The 21,033-nt window shown below is 38.9% G+C and overlaps 1 protein-coding gene across 2 annotated transcripts in view; it reads right to left on the minus strand.

Annotated features, from left to right (window-relative positions):
- The window catches only part of DMD (dystrophin), a 2,022,811-nt gene that overhangs the window by 1,932,064 nt on the left and 69,714 nt on the right, over positions 1 to 21,033 (minus strand). The window contains exon 1 of one of the 2 annotated variants that reach the window (XM_047843144.1): positions 8,014 to 8,083. The exons of the other annotated variant lie outside the window; for it this stretch is intronic. Coding sequence (XP_047699100.1) covers positions 8,014 to 8,032 — 19 coding nt within the window. The 5' untranslated portion in view covers positions 8,033 to 8,083. Of the gene's footprint in view, positions 1 to 8,013; positions 8,084 to 21,033 lie in introns of those variants that run through there. 2 annotated transcript variants of the gene reach the window in all.

Below are 21,033 nucleotides of genomic sequence, written 5' to 3' on the forward strand. Positions count from 1 at the left end.
TTAATCTTATTTGATCCCTGAAAGTAGTGACAATAGTCAGGAAAAGATCATTATTGTGTCAGTTTTCATTTGTATTTTTTCCCATTTTGTTGAGGTTTCACTGACATATAACATTGTATAAGTTTAAGGTATATACCATGATGATTGGATACATGTATGTATTGTGAAATGATTAAAACAGTGAGGTTTATAGATCCTTCACCTCACATAGTTCCCATTCTGTGTGTGTGTGTGTGTGTGTGTGTGTGTGTGTGGTAAGAACATTTAAGATCTACCCTTTTTTGAATGCAAAGACAGAGGCCCCCTGAAGATTAATGACTGATTTAAAGTCATACAATAAACATGGGCGTTGGGACGCCTCCCACATGTCCTGATTACAAAACCATTACCTACTTCTATAATTTCCTCATGTTATTGAGAAACTGAAACTTTTATCACAAAAACATGTCTAGGATGTCTGGAATCATACCTTAACAGAATATGGAGAAAAAAAAATCCACTAAAGGATTATCTTAACCTGCTTAAATTTGCAGGTAAAATATCCTTTGTACCATCAAATAATATGGGACCAAACAGAAGCAGAAATGATGAAACAAGCTTACCAGTGAAGACCTGACTACTCTGGAAATTTAGACAATTCAGGTCATTAGTCATGGAGTCCTAAGGGAAAAAAGTATGCCAGATTCCATAGTAGTAAAGCCAGAAGCTCCCTAATTTACATCCCCTACTTGGCTGAGGATATCAGATGTGTTCGGGTTGGACAAGTTCAAGACTCTTGCTTGAGTAATTTTAAGGAATGTAACACGGTCTGAATAGTAATTGGTTATTTAATAATCCTGCTCGCAGAGCCAGCATAAGCTTGCTTCACTCTTAAGCACAGAATAGGACCAACTGCCTCACTTGGTGCTTGGAAAAGAAACCTTCATCTGCGTATAAGCTTTAAAGTCAACCTGACGTGAAATCCTGAAATACATTTTGAAAATGAATGGATTAGTGATAAAATTAATGAGAAAACTCAAGTCTCCAAAATGAAGTATTTTTTTGGCATGTGATAACCCGATACACTGCCCTCAGAAGCTCCCTGCAATCAGGTCTGCTGAACCATTCCCAGCATAGCCTCTCTTGCATCATAGGTATTTTATTAACCAAGCCAAACCGGCCATTTGTCCTGGTGTCACCTCATGTTTCAACACTAACTTTCTCCCCATTTATGTCAATCTCCTTATCCACAACAATAAACCCTTTTACCGATTTCAAAGGGCTTCTCACTAAAAGTACTACTAACCAACTGCAACTTCTATGTTTGACACTAACTCTAACCCTGTCACCTATGAACTGCTCGTCATCTTTAATCTTAGCATCACTCACTCCTATTTCACACAATCCACTGTGTGATGCCCAGCCTACGTAGACTTGCAAATGACCACTTCTGTGTTCTGTCCAAAGAACAACATCTCAGACCATGCCTATACATGCTTCCACACAATCCAGAGTACTGAATTCTAACTACTGTCTACTTTCTCTCAAGGTCTCTTACTCACTACTTTGCTAGTGAAACATCACAGGATGGAGACATTGAGCTTCAGTAAATTACTATTTACCTACCATCAACTAACCCCTACTCTTCTCTTCTAATAAACGCATTCAGTGAAAACATGTATTATGCTAAGACAGTGTACCTGACAACAAGCATCTCACTATATATTCAGTGATGATCAAAGCTGAGAGAGGTTGAGTGAGGAAAGTATTGCTGGCGGACACAATAGCAGAATTGAGTCTGCCATGTGAGAATGAGAACAGGTCAGTGTTGTTGAAGCACAGCAAGGACAGAGAGGCGGAGGAGGAAAAAATCAGATCAGAATCTGATTAATAACAATAATCATTAACCAGAGATGAACACAACCTGGTTCACACTTTTAAATGATCACTATGGACGCATCAAGAAGAAAGGACTAGAATGTGTCAAAAGCACAAGTGGCAAGGGACAAGGTATGGGGGGGTATTGCCATGTTTAGCAGTAACTTAGAATAAAATGAAATCAAAATATACGGATGACATCATGTACTTTCTCTCCTGTTCCATGAGTGTTTTATTCATATATTGTGACATTCTGGCAGGTTTCCTAGAGCAGCTCTTCTAAACTTTCCCAGGGCTTTTCAGGTTCACAAACTGTTTCCTTCTTTTCCACCTCTTGCTCCATATTGATGGATGACTGTGCTTTAGTTACTAAAGAGAGCATAGTTCATCCTGCATGAGCTCCCTCATCCCCCCCCCCTTCTATCATCTCCACTGCCCTTGCCCTAATTTGTAAGCATGTGAAATAATCTATCTCTAACACCCTGTGTTCATTTGGATTCTTGCAAAACAGACACTAAGGCAAGGACTTAGGATGCAGATAGCTTTTCTTTCTGATTTCAGAAAGTATACGTGAGAGGGCACAGAAAGTGAGATTAGGAAGAGGGAGGAGGCAAGAAAGATGTATTAATGAGCAATTAGTAATGGGGGTAACTGGGGCTCAATCCCTCTGGTGGTTCCCTGAGAAGCAGTGTGGACCATGCTTCAGAACTGTCCTGCCAGAGGAAGAGGAGGCTGGGGTGCCTTTCCAAGGATTCCCATCCCCTAGTAGTTAAAGCTTGCTCCTGGTGACATCATCACCCTCCCTCAATAATTCTGGATCACTCCTGTTCCCAGCAGAGCAAGCTGCCGTGGTGCTGGAGTAAGCCCTTGGGCAGAGCAACCAAGCAAGAAACACAAACTCTGGAGATGGTGAGCCAGGAAACACAATGAACGCTGGTGGGGAAGGAAATATGAAGGGCAGTTCCAGGACCATCTGCAAGTTCTTCCCTCATTTGAGACCTTGTTTCTTTCTCAGCTCTACTGAAGCAAGCACTCCTTAAGGGACTTATTGTTATGACCTATATAAGGAACCTTATAAATCCTCTAATCCAACCCTCTTAATTGAAGATTTGAAAACTCTTCATTTAATGTTAGGGACACTATTTGCAAACATTTTGCTTGGTCTCTAAAATGAACATTGCATTTTATAGTATTTTATGTATTTTTAGGTTCTCAATAGCATGAACATTAACTCTAATACCTCGGTATCACATTGCCAACTATCAACATGAAGTACCTCCTACTGGTTCACAAACTTTCAAATCTAAGCCAACATCTGTTGAGTTTTATCATCTGTATTCAATACTCAAATGAAAAAAAATTGCAGACTTTTAAGAATGGGCTAACTGCAAATATTTGAACCACAAAAGCTATTTAAATTCAGAATCCTCTTTACAGAATATTTTCATTTGGACTATATATGGCCTCGAGTAGAGTTTTTTTTATTATTGTTTTGTGGTTGGATTTTAAACCAATAGATGTCTTTTCAGGGTCCTGGAAACCTCCAAGGTAAGTGTTTAAAAACTGTGCTTACAGGAATCTATCAGTATTTTGGTAAATAGTATCTGAAACACAACTATAGTTTATTTGAACAGCAGGCTAGTTCACACAGAAATTGTTTTATTCATTGAAGTGACTTCACATGTAGTATACTTTATTTTTAATTTGGTCTAATTAATGATTAACAATTACCATTCCAAAAGGGGTTAAATATATAATCTATTGCATAAATGACACTCTCTACAGTGATGCACATACTTAATAGATATTTTTAACATAATTCACACTAAACTTATTTTTATCAAAAACTTTTAAGTCAAATAATCTAATGCAACTAGCCATGATAGATCATTTCATTATCTTTAATTACATGGCAAGAGTTTTCCTACTTGCTCTTCTTCCAAAGAACTTTTTGTAGACACTGGTGATATTCAATTTTTATTGGAAAGAGATTCATCTAGATTTCCTGAAAATTTTGTGAGCATGTCGGCACCCCTTTACCATTATTCATTAGGAAGACAGGATGTCTTAACTTTCAAAAAAGAAAAACACATTCAACATACTGTATTTTTAAGAGGATTGAGTTTAAAGGCACTTTTGCATAGATCCATGCTCAATCTTGGCTTGAGTCAAGTGAGGCGGAACCATTTTTCTGCTTTTGGCACCTTTGAAGCTGCCTAACAAAGTACAAAAAGGTGAGGACCTCCCTCCAGAACTTTCATTTCTCTCCCTTACCTTCTCTTCACCGTATTACCAATACCTTTCCTAAAACACAGAGGCTCAGTTTTGCCTGGCTGGGAGAAGAATCCATCTGTTTCAGGTTTTCCCTTCCCCAACTTCCATTTCAATTTCAAGTGGTTGCTAAAATAAAATGCACTGCTGTGTGTGTGTGTGTGTGTGTGTGTGTGTGTGAGTGAAGAGCTAGGATTTGGGCTTGACCAGGAGGAATCTGGGAACTGAAAAGATGAACAAATGATCGTATCCTGAAAAACTCAAATGAGTTTGTCAAATAAATCTAGTATTAATAATAAAAACAAAAAAACCCAAAATGCCTTTTGTTCTCACATTGAGTTAATGATCTAATAGCTACTAGAATAAAATGTCACAGATATTATTCATTTGCCAAAATAAATGGCATTAAAAACTGAAATAAAAACACCCTCTTTTTTTTCCCCTGGGCAAGTTTGCCTGTAGGATTCATTCACAGAGCTGGTTTGTTGAATGCTCCTTACATTTCAGGTGGGATTAAGTGCTCAGGACTCAATGATGACAGCCAAGGGATAGGAGAGACCTAGGAGAGTGTTAGGCTTTTTTTCCCCTAAATTATCCTCTAAAATGCCATTAAAGATGGGTTTATTTTCATAACAAAACCGTAATTTATCATCATAAATATTATCTATTTTAGTAATTCTCAGTTGCTTTGATCATGAATGTCGAAGTGAAAAGTAATAAACTGAGAAGTGAGCCAGGCCAGAATAAATCTCTTGCTATATTATTTGAACATAAAAAATATGGCACATTGCCTTTTAAGCATCACCCTCATTTCATCAATTTGGAATAGTATTGGAATTAAAATAGCATGAAAATGCCATCATAGCTCTGAAGATTTCTGAAGCCTCTATAGGTGGCATGTGATAGGTAAGACTAGACAAAAAGAACACACTCTAAAACTGGAATAAATGGTAGTATTTGTTTTCTTGATATATTTTATCAGGAAAATGGAGAGAATGTGGATAATAAACATCTCTACTTTCTTAAAGGCCCCTCACTCTCAAGTCTAAGTAACAAACATCTAAATTCCAGTAAAAGTCAACTATCCATATTATACATTTAATCTCAATGTTGTACCCCATTACAACATATCAAAGCTTGTATTTTATAGAAGAAATGGACCAAAACAAATGAGCATGTAACTTAAAAAAAGTAGCAAAGATCACAATTTTGTGAATGTTTCAATTCAGGCATTCCCATCTCAAAAGATGCATTTAAATTTTGTATTAGGCATTTATACTTAAGTAAAATACTCTGTCTTTCCACGGTTTAAGTTTCCCACTTGTGGCTTCAGTCAAGTGAGTTGGAAAACATCTTATTTTTACTGACCCACAAGGGGAGACTTGATGGACAGTATAGACTAAGAGCTTATAAAACATGGATCATATTTTCATTTTGCTAAAAGTATCACAGACTAAATCTTTACTTAGGGAGGTATCTCAGGGAATAAGAATCAAAAGAGTAATTAAAAATGGATTCCTTATATTACATATTTGAGAAATGCTGACCAACTGTTTGCTTTAGTAATTTTATTGCTAATTTCTATGGAATAATAATTTTCTCCAAATAGATATTCCATGTTTTAATGTGTTAACCATTACTTTAATAAATGCCTCAGTTTTGTGTAGGATTTGTATTTATTTCCATGTGGTGTGGGAAACTTCTCTCAACAGTGTGTAAAGAGAACATAGGTAACTAGACTAAGAGACAGAAAATAGGTGTTTTGTTTCCAATTGTGAATAGAAGCCAACTTCTTGTTTTCCCTCTATTCATTCAACAGGAAGTTTATTGAGCACGCAATATTGACGTGACACATACATCACAATCCACTATTTCTTGAACTCCTACTTCATGCAATGCATTTATTTCCAAAGTCTTTTGTCCTTTTATTAAAAATGTAACCTTTCAGAGAGCAGAACTTTTTCTTTTTGCTTTTATCTCCCACCAAACTCAGATAACCTAGCCTTCCTTGGCAATTCGCCAGTCTCCCAATTTCCCATGAATCCATTCCCCCTACCTAGGATGTCCTCCAGCTAGATAAATCCTTAGGAGCCAAATTCTTAATCTACCTGAATCCTGGCGATCCTGATTCCTAAATGAGAATCTTCTCATCTTGCCAGTGCTTCTCAAAGGATGGTCCCCACACCAGCAGCATCAGCATCTCCCAGAGACTTTTTCAAATGCAAATTCTTGGGCCACACCTCAGAAATACCGAACCAGAAACTCTGCCAGTGGGGCCCAGCAAGCTGTATTTTAACAGACTCTCCAGGGGATTCTGATGCCCTCCCAAGGCAGGGAGAATCACTGCTCTAGTCTACCTTCTTCCAGAATTTTTCTGATTATCAAAGGAGAAAAATTATGTCATGGCGTTCTGAAGGAAACAGATAGATAAACCAAGGACTATGTAAGCATAATTTATTAAATAGGTCAAGGATTGTTTTTAACTTATTTTTCTGTTTCTCTATTTCCTCTGTAGTTTGTACATGCACTTAAAGATAATCTCAGCAATGTCAGCAAGCTTGGTGGCATAGTTCAAGCTGTGAGGGTTCAATAAATAGGTCGGTAAACATTGCAAATCAACACAGCTTTTGATGAAATGTCAAGCAAGACAGAGCTTAGCTTTTTCGGCTCAGCTTGAATTCATAAACCATTAACTGGCCTCTGTACTTCCAGGACAATCTGCCTGATGAACAAAACACAAATAGAAAAATCATAGAAAAAAAATCTTTACAAAAAGAGGAGTAAAAGGCAATTTTTAAGTGAGAAATGGCAACCACTTAGTTCAGAGCAAATTGTAGACAAGTCTTGCAAAAGTGGGTAGCTTTTCTTACCAATCAAGTTATGGGACAGATGGGGATCAAAATATACTTTTAACTTTGGGTTTTTTTCTTAATATATATTCATAATTTTAAAAAAGGCTTCTTAATCCTGTTTTTTTTTTTAGCTCTGCCCTGCCCCCAAAACTAGACATTCTCCTTCCTAAGGAGAGAAAAACCTGTCAGAGGAGATATGAATTTTAAGAAAATGCCCCAAATTTAGGATTAATGTACGTTTAATATACGGTTTGTCTCTACTGAAATCTTTCCTTATTTAAAATTTTAGGATACCTTAAAAGAGTTAAAAACATCACAGATACGATTAATCCTAACTCTTTTATAGTTTACTTAAGAAGTAGGATGTAGCAGTAAATATATAGCCTTTAAAATCATTCTTAAATATTTCAGGCAATTAGGCGGCCTAGAATCATTGTTTACAAACGGGAGCCCAGTTTGCTTCCTAATAAGCTGTGAATATCTGATCATGTCTAAATTACTCTCCACAACAATCCTTATTATTTTCCTTTTCTTTGACAAAAAGAAATTTCTTGAAACTCTATACACTTTCAAGAATTTATGTAAACACTTCACGTAAGTTTTCTAATACGTCCATGGATTTAGTCTAGGTCCTTAGAAACTGCATTTGAAGTAGAAATATTACTGTTTATCGATTCAGGTCTGGGTCATGAATTTTTTTTTCTTGTCACTTCATATCAGAACTAATTTTAGATTCCTGAAGGGCAAGTTCATAAAAGTCATAACCCAAAAAGTAGAACCTGGGCTCCCTGTTATTTCAGTGCTTCGCATTATCCTATAGGTCGTTAAGGTCCAACCTCTTCCCTCCTTTTCTCACAGCAAAAGTCCCAATTTAACTTTTAGAGGAAGCCATATGGAAGGAGAAAGATCCAAATTTACCCTAGAGGCTGCAAACTGACCAAGGAGTCACCTCTGGGGAAGCCTGCTCCCGAATGCTTGTGGCATTTATCATTCTTCTGAATGGCTGTGGCATTTATCTGCAGCTTTTACTCACCAGATGAGACCTCAGACATTTCAAATTCTGCGGTGGCTTGCTACACCTTCATAGGAAAGCTTTTTGCTGATTTCCCTGTTGGTACTTTTCTCCTACACATTCTATGGGGTCTGATAAACCTGGAGGTAGAGTCATAGCCCGGCACAGATAAAGCAGGTACCTAATCTCTGACCAGCTTCACCAAAGCAGACAAACACATTATCTTTTTGCACCTGTTTCTTCCACTCCGCTTGCCATGCAAAGTGAGGTGATCTTTGCAGATTCACAGGGAACGTTTTGCAAACACTCCCCTCTCACAGCAATGGTTTCTTCCCTCACAGGCTCAATCTACCTGATTACGTTCCCTTCTAATCAGTAACCTCAGTTTCTGTAGTAATAAGTGTGCCGGCTGCTTTATATAGGCTTTCTTGGAGAGTGCAGCAGAAACCAGAGATCAGAATTAAAGGAGCTGATTATTATGAGGACACCTGTATTTTTGTCTAGCCTTCATGTGAACTCGACAGTGCACTCGTTTATGCAAACATGTTATGAAAGAGCAGCAGAAAGCAGGACGCACACAGAAGAGCCTGGACCGGTAAAGTTGTGCACCTGTGAGATGCTGCTAGGAGGGTAGAAAACAACTCCAATCATGTCCAGTGGTGCTCAAAATGCATTTGAACTTCCTCTGAAAGTATCAAAATACAAGCACTTTATATCCAGATACCTTCTTCCAGACCTACTTTTAAAAATCAATTCTACAATCTGAAACAGACTCACACAGCACACAAGCCACAGTGCACAAGTTAATACCCAAAGCAAATGGAGATTACTGAAGATTGAAGCAAAAATCCATGCGTGTAAACCCTGGTTTTTAAATAAAAGGAATAATATGAGGAACTTACTTGAGATTGTATTGGAAGTGAAACCTTGAATCCCACTTCTCGCAAGTACAGAATTGTGCCAGCCTTGAGTAATGACTGTTTACCCAGAGCATAAGACTGAAGTGGATTTTCAGATTAAAAATAAAACTCTTAAGTATGTCAATCCCCATCTGATCAAAGCACATAAACTAATTTTTTCAAGTGCTTCATTAACAATATACCCCAGGAAAAGCTGCGTTTCTCTCGGTTTTCTAATTTAAAGAGTAACTTGTCAAAATGCTTGAGGTCCATGTAATGAAACCTGGAAAAATAGGGCTGCTTCTATTTCACGTAGTAGATTCAGGGCCTGACTCAAGGCCCGGCAGGCGACAAGTGTTCATTTAAAGTGAACAAAAGCATACAACATCAAGTGTCATCGTCACTGCTATTTATATTTTAAATGGCAAAGTTCTGTATTTCCTTTATTTTTTAATGTTTGTTTATTTTTGAGAGAGAGAGAGGGAGAGAGTGAGCACAGGGGAGGGGCAGAGAGACAGGGGGACACAGAATCCGAAAGAGGCTTCAGGCTCTGAGCTGTCAGCACAGAGCCCGACGCAGGGCTCAAGCTCATGAGCCGGAGATCAGGACCTGAGCCAATGTTGGACGCTCAACAGACTGAGTCGCCAAGACGCCCCTGTACTTCTTCATTTTTATTTAAAAAAAATTTTTAATGTTTACTTATTTTCGAGAGAGACGAAGACAGAATGTGAGTGGGTTAGGGGCAGAGAGAGAGGGAGACACAGAATCCAAAGCCGGCTCCAGGCTCTGAGCTGTCAGCACAGAGCCCGACACGAGGCTCGAACTCACGAGCTGCGAGATCATGACATGAGCCAAAGTCAGACGCTCAACCGAACCACCCAGGTGCCCCAGTACTTCATTTTTAAATAAGCCCAGGCTTTAAATTGACCTGGCTTCCAAAAAAATTAAATGCTACTGTTTTCTTTACCATAAAATATTCTGCCATGACAACCACGTGCTATGATGGGAACATGTTAAAACGTGAGTGATTGTTTTTTTCCTTGTTCCTTTTTCTACTCTCAATTTCCAGATGTGGAAATTTCACTTGGAGAGAACATGAGCTGTTGGTGGGGAAAAGCTCATTAATCGTACCGTAACCCCTTGCCTACAAAAGAATACTGCATCCAAGTTACAGAAGAACTAAAGAAACCTTGTAGAATGAGTATATAATTAGCAATGGTGCTAAGTGAATGGAAATGGAGGTTGCCTCACTTAATTCACTGCAATCATCACTCACTGTCGTCCTGCTTGGAAAGATTAGTTGAGGGTATTTCTTCGGCAGTACCCCATTAGACACTTCAACTTCTATCTAAACGTGAAAACGATTATACTAGAAAGGCAGTACGTTAATACCCTTCCGATCAGACAGAAACTTTACTGAACAAGTCAGTTCCATGTCTGAGTTCAGGGAGAACAGGAAAAATGAGAAAATATTTTGTGGGACAAAAGTTAGAGAAATTAAGAAAAAAGTAATTATGGAAGTCAGTGGCTTGAAGAGAAAAGCAAAGGAACCCTGTATAGGAGTTTCTCTAAAGAAACTAGCTCTTGGTCAAGGAGGAGAGAAAGAGCAGATCAAGATCTAACAGAAAATTAAAGGTAACACAGTATGAATAGGTGGCACAGTATGATTAACTTGGTCACAAATGCACAACAATGCAGGGTGCCCGAGGTACCTTCAAGGACACTGTGGTTAAGGATCGCTTTCCTGTGATTTATTTTTTTTTTCCAGAAGACAACACTTGTGTCTGGGAAACACTTATTCTTTTGAATTAATGAAAATCACCTTGCACGCACCCCTACAAAGAACCTTCACGAATACAAGAATAGGAATGCCTTGGATGGGAGCACTGAAAGTGTTTTGCTCTGCCCGACTCTCTCACCTGGTAGGTCTCAAAAGGTAATGTGCATCAACACTCACCTGAGCGCCTTGGTAAATGGCGGCTATGGAATCAGTAATTTTAGGTGAGCCTTGAGATTCTGCATTTCCGACATGCTTCCTGATGGTATTCCTGCTGCTGGGTGTTGAATTATGCACACACTGGGTAGCAAGGCCCTAGAAGAGTGTTTCTAAAACTTTGCTGATATGAGAACCACCTGGGCACTTTTCCACCCTCCCAAGGCCCAAGCTGCACTTCATCTTGTTCAGAATCTCTTGTGTGAGACTCCAGTGATTTTATGATGCAGCCAAGAATGGGGATCTGCCCACAGACCGGCTGGTCTCACAAGAGTTGTGCATCAGAATCAAGCGAAGAGATCATACAAAACAAAGCCCAAGTTCCTTAAAGTAAGGATAAGACTGGGGCCTCTGCATGCTTAAGTAGTTCCCCAGGTGATTCTGCTCTCTAACCAAGTTTGAGAACCACTCTCTAGTCCATCCTCTGTGAAATCAATCAGCCGTGTGCTACCATGAACATTTTCAACTTTGATGAGACACGTTCCTAGCTAAAAATTCCTGAGCCTCTCAAACCACAACGTCCCCATCCACGGACATATTAAACACACACACACACACACACACACACACACACACTCATTCTCTCTCTAATGGTAATCAGTGTCCTCGTTATACACTCAAGGCTTTTTTTTTTTTAAAAGTTGTTTTTCTTCTTATTAAAGTCAGGTGGACCTTATATCTATTACTTTGTCAGTACTTTAGTGGAAAGCATCCAAGTTATAGGATGTTAGCTTTATGCACAAGGTAGCTACATAATTAAAAGTAATCTATTTTGAAAAAGAATATGGTAGTAAGTTGAAATGAATGCACCAAAAAAATGATCCCTGAGCTCAATAATAGCAGCACAATGTATCACCCTGTGGTTAAAACCCACTTCATAAATGATTCTCAACTCTTCTTCAAGGGCCAGAGAAGATGAGGGTCATTTTGACTAGTGACACATTTTGCCTTCAGGGGAGTTTTAGCACGAGTGCTGTCACATTGTATCTCGTTAAACATTTTTGTTGACGGTGAAGGGAAAATGTGAGCATTATTAGAAATGTAATTAGTGGACTACAAATTTTACTTCCTTACAGCTTCGACGAGCACATAGTTATATGAAAATTCTGTTGAATATTTCTCTTACCATTATTTTAGAATGCCAAGCTGTTAGTTTCAATGAGGCCTGCCAGGGCCATTGGTGACAGCTCTGGGTATCGTGTCATGCACAATAGTGCTTGAGAAAAGATGAGTAGGGGCCGAATACGGTATCCTGTATCAAATCCACGCCCCCATCCTTGTGAACTTGGCATCAGACATAGTGTGCATTGTCAAAAAACTGGTTCCCCTATGGTTTGGGAGGCAGTGCTCCTTTGTCTCATTTTCAGAGCACCACATAAGCTAGAGCTCTGGGGATAGCATGCTATAATGGAGAATGTTCGGGGCTGCAGGTGGAAGGCATCAGGAACTAACTGTATAACCCAAGGCAACTTATTTAAACTTTCAGCATCGCTGGCCCTTCCATCTAAAAAACAGTACAGCAACATGCCCACAGAGACTCAAAGCAGATCAAGGAGTGCTCGAGTTCCAATTCTACTAGGCACTAACTGCATACACCGGGCCTGTCATTTAAGCCACGATTTTATTATCTGTAAAATGGGCATAATATTAATTCCAGCTTCCTAGGGGTATTGTTTGGACTAAGGGCAACGTGTTTAGCACAGCCCCTGATGTGGAGCTCGTGCTAAATAAATAGTATCTGCTGTTTATCAACAACAATAAGATGGTAATAACTCACATTTCCCAAGGCTTTGGAGGAAATGAAATCAAATGATGCATACAAAATAAAACTCTGAACTGAAAAACACTATAATGGCGTTGGAGATGGGGTTGCTTCCTTTTAATAATGTAGTTTTTCCATAGCCTAATTTTAAAGAGATAGTAGTGGTAAGTAACCAAGGAATACAGCTGTCAAAGATCTGGCTGCAATAAGTGTTCTGAGAGGCAAGACGGCTGTTGAGAGTTAGAGGCAACCTTAATGCCTATATATGGTAGTAAGAACCTAAACGTCCAATACATCAGGGAACAGTGGGGACTCTGAATGCACGGGTCTAAAACTAGAACTTCAATAACCTGGTCATGTGCTGAATAAATCGGGAGTAATCCCATTAAATCTTTGTCTCTGGAGTTATTATTCCCAGTAATCACATTTTTAAAACTACCATCCTGAAAATCTTGTTTCCTGAAGTCACTTCCAAGTAGCAGTAAGCTGCTCCCATCTCCTATTACACAAAGAAAAATGAGACCAGCGTGTAAACACATTACCCAACACAGTGCCTGAAAGTGCAGGCCGGGAGGCATTATAGCTCAAGGAAGTCACTTTCAAATAAGAGGTTACAGAGCTTTCTCTGCCAGGATCCCAGCCCTAATTGTTCTGCAGTAACCTTGGAAAGGTGTACTTTTATGCAAACTGTGCTATGATTTCAGCTTATCTCCCAGGGAAGAAGTTTAGTTTTAGTTGTTCACTTCATGGAAAGTCAAGTCCTTCCCCACCACTTCAGCCAGCTTCTTTATAGTCCCGGTAATCACACTGCAGTGGAGAGTGTATGCATCTATGTTTACGTTAAGATTTTAAGCACAATTCTTCAGGGCCAATTTATTTCTTAATATTGTTTGTTTCCTTTGAATCCATGTCTTTCCCATGGACTTACAGCAAGTTTAAAGAAAAAAATCAGGTAACAATACACCGACTATCACAGGAGTATTTGCCTTTAGAAGTCAAGGAGGATAAAAAATCATTCTGGTTGTTTATTGTGGATGATCAGTGATAGCTTTCACATCTAATGACCAAAAACAATCATTTTAGGGTTGGAATTGTGTATAAGGAAATTTTGCACACAAGTCTCACCACATGGATTCTTTCCAAGTTTTAAGTTTTCATATAAACGTGAACATCTGGAAGAACTTGAGCCAACTTGGGAGCTGTTATTTCACTCAGCCTCCTTCATCAAACGGAGCTCCGATCGACCTTCCCTTAGCTTTAAGCTTTTCTCAATGAACTGAGTAATGGAATCTTGAGGGACACCTTTAAATCCAGCAGAAGCAAAAACCTTCCCCACTGATAAGCAAAAGGATATTTCTGGCAACAAAACCCATCAACTATAGGAGGTATATATCTAACTCAGCCGGCCTTCAATTAAATGCTAGTCAGTAACCCCTGAAGGCAACACCAAGGGCTTAGAGTAAAATAAAAAGACTACAGAAATACTGCAGAAGATCCAGTCTTAAAGAATGGTCTGCTTACCACTTGGCCCTAAGAGCAGGTGGAAATTTCTTACTACATTCAAAACCTCAATACTTCTATGGCCTGGGAAAAACTATTTAGCAAACCCATTAATTTATAACCAGTGCTGTTAGCCAACAGAACTGCTTCTTCTACTTATAATCACCATTGGTTAATGGCATGCCCATGTATTACACTACCGATATAAGGACAGTGTAAGACATGCTATTTAACATCATGAGATCCTCAGAAATCATCAAATCAACCCAGTTAAGTAGGTACAGCCCCGGTCTTCGCAAATACTCCCATGTCTATAATGCTATCATATTTATCTTCTTAAAACACTCATTTCCTCTTACCACCTACACTTGTTATTATAACCATAACCCTTGATAGGACTTTTTCATCCGTTGCCAGAATTTTATTACCTGCCATTCATTCCTCAGTACACCTATCTGGATTTGGCTTAAAGACACTGCTTTAGGGGCACCTGGGTGGCTCAGTCGGTTAAGCGTATAACTTCGGCTCAGGTCATGATCTCATGGTCCATGACTTTGAGCCCCATGATATCATGGTCCATGAGTTTGAGCCCCTTGTCGAGCTCTGTGCTGACAGCTCACAGCCTGGAGCCTGCTTTGGATTCTGTGTCTCCCATTCTCTCTGCCTCTCTCCCAGTCACATTCTCTCTCACTCTCTCAATAATAAATAAACATTAAAAAATTATTTTAAACACACTGCTTTCCAGGGATCTCCTTCCATTAGATTATGACATATTTAGGAACAGAAAGACTGGCATTATAATTTTCTATTCCCTTTTGCCTCCTAGCATCGTTCGTGGAACAAGCTGTTGCACAGAAAATACTTATTGTATGTTTCATACTGCTATGTACACCGCTGGGGTCCAATACCTGCTTATTTAAATAAATATTCAAGTCACCAAAAAGTGGTACACCTGGTCAGAATTTTTGCAAAATACGCTAGATTATTTCCATACTGAAAAACAGGAAGCAAACTAAATCTCCATCAAATAGGACTTAAAACAATTCTAGTACATGGAATGGATATATTTATAGTCAGCCAACAAAAATCATACTCTTATAGAGTATTAAAAACATAGGAGGGGCGCCTGGGTGGCTCAGTCGGTTGAGCATCCGACTTCGGCTCAGGTCATGATCTCGGGGACCGTGACTTCGAGTCCCGCGTTGGGCTCTGTGCTGACAGCTCAGAGCCTGGAGCCTGTTTCAGATTCTGTGTCTCCCTCTCTCTCTGACCCTCCCCCATTCATGCTCTGTCTCTGTCTCAAAAAATAAACATTAAAAAAAAAACATGGGAAGAAACATGTGCTATATTAAGTGAGTTAAAGCAGCTTAACAAAATTGTGTGCATGTGATAATACTAAAAAGGCATTACTTCTTAGTGGTTAAAAACCTGGGCTCTGAGCCTGACTGCCTGGTTAGAATCCTGGGTCCATTCCTTACTATAACAGTGATCGTGAACGAGGTACCGCACTTTGTTATTGCACCCATTTCCTCATTTAAAATATGATATAATCACAGTACTTAGATCCTCAGATTGTTGTGAGCCATAACTGGTAATATTTAACATAGAAAGTCATTCAAATTGTTTGGTGCATATAAAATGTTCAATAAACATTCGTTATCATTATACAGTTGTCAACAGAACTGTATAAAGCAAACAGTTAACACTGGTTATTCCTGAATCGTAAACTTTCAGACAACTCTTATTTTCACTGTCTTCTTCTGCAGTCTACTTTGGACAGCGAGCATACATTACTTCATATGGTAAAAAAGAAAGTTAATTCTGATTCCTTTTAAAATATATAAAATGCTTGCTGAAGATAACATAGGTAAAATGCATACACAGGGAAGCATACTGGGGGTGCTGAAAACAACAACTATTGGCATGAGAAGCATCTTGTTGCCTGTCAAATAGTACAGGTAGTTCAACTATGTTCTATTGCACTAAGAATAAGAATTTCCAAGTTCTTTCATGTAAACTTGCACCACTAAAGAAAAAAAAAACCTGTAAAAATCTCTTTATTATTATTATTTTTTTAATTTTAGAGAGTGAGAGAGTGGAGTGGGGGAAGACGGGTGGAGAGGGGAGAGAGAAGAGAGGAGAGAAGAGAGAGGAGAGAGGAGAGAGAAGACAGAGAGAAAGAGCGAATCTCAAGCAGGCTTCATGCCAAGCACGGAGCCTAGCATGGGGGTTCAATCCCATTACCCTGGGATCATGACCTAAGCTGAAATCAAGAGTCAGACGTTGAACTGATTGAGCCACCCACGTGCCCTCTTTACTATAATTCTTAACCTCATAAATTACACGAAAGGACTTTGAGAGAGATTGCTGCCTCCTTCCTTAAGGTTCATAAGAAGTAGGGTTTGTGCTATTTTTCAGTTCTCTGTCATGAGAATTGCTTTAAATGAGCATGAGAACTGTTAGCCTAATAGAATGAGATACTGAAAAACATCATCAGAAACATTTAAGCATAAAATAGGGTTTTTTTAGTGATAGGGGAGGATGACAGGAAGAGTGAGGACACTTGAGATTCCAGCCCTACATTTTACTAGAAGACAGATGAAAAGGTGAAATGTGAGATATAAGAAAGCTTGATGAAATATTGTACCATTAAAACTCAATGATTAAAAAAACAATTATTATTTCAACATTTGTGGCAAGTCTGTTCTTAGCATCCAAGTATGCCCAGGTGAAATTAGTTTCTTCATATATCTATCAGAACATTTCTTATTTATTCTTTTTTGGGAGCTACTTTGTTTTGATGAGTATCTTTCAGGGAAAAAAAAAGTGCCTTCAACCTCTTCACAATTCTAGCAATGCCTGTATATAGTAAGTGTTTGATAAATGCTTGATGAATAATATATATTCAGCAAGTCAGGCAAAAAGGAATGATTTTCTTTTGCAGTGAACTAAGAGAGAGACAGGACTGAAAAAATGTGGACGTGAGGAAGGAGAGAAAGTGAATGAACAGAACATAATGATGTCAGGACTTTTTTTTCAGCACCAGCAATAACTCTAATCCCTATGTCGTACCATCAATGAATGCACTATGTTATGCTCATATGAAAAGTTGACTTCCAAAGCATCAACACCGTGAACATCATTCAGATTGTCCTTAATAGGTGACAGGTAGTATTGTGATTTTCATGTATTTTTCTCACTCCTCACAGCAACCCTAGGAAGTAGGCAATATTATTAACTGCGTTTTACAAATGAAGAAACTAAGGAAAAGAGGTTAAGTGATCCACCCTAGAGCACAGAGATAAGATGAAAAGGAGTTGAATTTCAAAATCAGAAGGTTCGGCTTTGAGTCTGTCCTTTTAACCACTATATTCTGGAACGCTTATTCTACATTCCCTCCATTTATATATGCATTAACCCCCTATCTCTTTACTAAAGTCCCCTGAGCTAGATAAAATAATTGTTACTGTTACCTATTTGAAAGGGAGAAACATCAGACAGAGGTGACATGGCCTGCACACTCAGCTATTTATTGGCAGCAAACCTTCTTTTGGGATTAATTGATGTTCTGATGGCACTCTCATTGTCCTGTTCCTAATTTCCAGGCTCGTGGGTGATTTCCCAGGAACAAGCTTTATAGCTGGAAGGAGACATAAACAACCCAGCAGTTTCAATCACAGGCGCAATGCTCAATGATGTTGCTACTTCCTTCTGAATTCATCTCTTTTAATTTTTTTCCATTCCTGAATGCATTCTAATTCCACTTATTTTTTTTTAGAAGAAAAGTATGTATTCTCTGCCTCAGAGAAAAGTCATCAGCTTCCTTTTCTTTTCACCCTGTAACAGATCACTGGCCTCTTAAGGCCTCCTTTGTGAGCATTCTCCACCCCTTCTTATAGCCACTCTTCACCAATTTTACTGGTACTCATAACATATCCCCCACCCCCCTTTCTTGCTGGCTTCTGGCATCGCTTTGTTGCTATTTCTTGTTCTTTCATGTTTCCCATATCTAACTGTTCTGATTCTCTCCTCTGCTTTCTGTCACATTTATCCCTCTGCTATTATTTGTTTCACATTTGGAAGGCTGACAACTAAAGGGACAGTATCATCCCTCATTGTGCTTCTCTGGCTTGCTTGTGAAATCACAAGCAACCTCCTTCCCACGTACAATTCCTAGTCTGAGTTGGAAGATAAATAGCCATTAGGGAAGCACATACTTTGTATGAACGGGAATCTTTGGGATCCCAGCTTCTGCCTGTGCCTTTCAGCTTTTTACAGATAGTGGTTCAGTTCAACTTTTGAAAGGGTCAAACAAGAGCCTTATGTATCACATTTCTGCTATCAGTAGTTAAGAGCTACTGCTCGGTATTTCAAGCGTCATGGATCCATTGTTGAGTCAGAGGTCACTCATTTCATTAATCAGGTTTTGGGATGGTGTCCTGAAATGGTATGGAGTGTCTCTGAATTCTAAGTGGGTTTTTCCACAAATATATTGCCAATATATATGGGAAGTAGTAATGTGCCTCTAATATTATTAGTGTTAGTCTCAATATGTTAGATTGTTTTTGTAAGGGAGAGTGCAGAGTTTGAGCTTCTGTCTTAATCAGAAGTTGAAAAGAGAAAAAAGGGATAGCTTTTCAAGTGGGCTTTCTAGGTTTTTCTGAACACTGCAGAGATGTTCAGGACAAAGAAAATGTTGCTATTTTCAAAGGTATCTTTCAGACACTAATTTGGACATAAAATTTTAGCAGAAAGAAGGTAGGATTTATTCAGACATTTGGATATTTTCCTCATTTCAGACAGTAGCTACTATGACTTTAGACAAATCACTCTATCTTGTGAGCCTCAGTTTTCTGATCTATAAAATAAGGGTTTGGACTCCACAGCTTTTAAGGTCCCATCTACATTTAGCACTCTTATGATTTATAACCATTTACTGCTACAACACTGGCCCTGTGAAACGCACACTTATATAATTACAAAGATGAACACTCATGACTCCATTTAGTAGATTTCCCTGACACAATGGTTGTACTGTACCGCTAATGGGTACTTTCCCCTGAAAGAAGTAAGCTATCCTACAAACACTAATGGAAATGACCCCAAAAGGTTTTCCAATAGGAATTCAGGAAACTTGACAAATAAAAAAACAACAATAAAAATCAAACAAAAACTAGCTGTGGCATACACACAGAATATATCTACACCAAGTTCTGATTTGCTAGCGGTTCCCTCATCTCAAATTATTTATATCAGTAAATGGAGATACAGCCGTATCTCTAGACATTGATATCTTTACCCCAAGGAAGCGGTAATAGTAAATGTAAAGTATCATGTGATGCTATGTCCTGTACACCTTTTAAGAGATATAAATCTTTCCAACAAACCTACAAAGTAAGCATATCGTTACTCACTTTAAAAATAAAGAGGGGCAGAAAGAATCTAAGTAACTTGTCCAAGGCTACAGTTATTAAATAGCAGTGTTGAGATTTGAACTCAGCACTATCTCCAGAATCTATGCATCTAAAAACTCCCTTTTCTAACATGGTTGTGTTCATCTATTTGCTTCTTCGCTTATCTACTATGAGATTAACAGCATAATTCAGCAGAAGACCTGTTGGAGTCAGGAATACAGCCCCAGGTTACAGGGAAGGGCAACCTGTCAGTGTAACGTCACAACTGGTCAAACATTTAACATTTTGTTTTATGTTTATTTATTTTTGAGAGAGGGAAAGAGACAGAGTGTGAGTGAAGGAGGGGCGGGCGGGGGCAGAGACTGAAACTGAAGCAGGCTCCAGGCTCCGCGCTATCAGCACAGAGCCCGATGTGTGGCTCAAACCCATGAACCATGAGATCATGACCTGAGCCCAAGTTGAACGCTTAACCTACTAAGCCACCCAGGCGCCCTTGGTCAAACATTTTAAATGAATGTTTACCTATTTCCTAATATTCTCTCCAAATATGTACCTTGCTATATGTCTGAACCAAATGGGGCTGGCTTGTGCACCGAGAACGCCAAACTGCTACCACAGATAAAGAGCACAATTGGGGATTGGCCATGTAGTATGACAGTTTAAAAATTTTTAATATCTGGTTTTCAGAAGATAGGAAGAACTTCAAACAAGTTTAAGAGCCTTGATGACATTCAGTCTGATTGGAGAGGTGGTACTGCACAAAGGAGAATCAAGAGAAACCCACTAGTCAGATCTCCTAAGTTGGGGGACACTGTATTCATGTCTTATCACACACCCAGGTAAAATCCGAAAGGCTCACAAGCTCCACAAAGAACTAGCTGGTCCCTAGGGTACTAAAACAAGCAAGGAGGAAATCCACTAAATCAATTCAGCGAGTGCCACTGAAACAGCACACATCCCCCCAAAAGTGATGCACAACACAGGAAATTTACTGCCATGACAACACAGCATTTAATTACCTAACAGTAACTAAGTACCTACAATCTCATGTTGCACATCCAAATCTGTACACACACATTTCACCCCAAGAGGAGAAGTTTGCCAAAAGTGAAATGCCTAAACTCTTTTTAGAGATTACTTTTGCTAAGGTGAAATCTGGTCAGAAAATAAAAATGTAGGCCTTTACATCGGTGAAAATGCTAACTCATCATTTTTCACCCCAGATGGTCAGGACTGCAGTGATTCAAGCAGTGCGACATCATCCAAAGTCATGTAGCGCAGCAGAGAGCTTTGGTGTGAAAGAGACCATACACAAGTTTGTTTTTTTTTTTTTTTTAATTACATAACTACTTCTTGAATACTCCTCTCGCCCCACCACACAGCAATCATCTACACAGTTCACAGCATCTCCCAAAGAAATGTAACTGCACTCTGGATTGCTTAATTTGCCACCTTTCAAAGATAAGTTTAATG

The sequence above is a fragment of the Prionailurus viverrinus genome, chromosome X (genome assembly GCF_022837055.1).
Source record: "Prionailurus viverrinus isolate Anna chromosome X, UM_Priviv_1.0, whole genome shotgun sequence".
Classification (NCBI taxonomy): domain Eukaryota; kingdom Metazoa; phylum Chordata; class Mammalia; order Carnivora; family Felidae; genus Prionailurus; species Prionailurus viverrinus.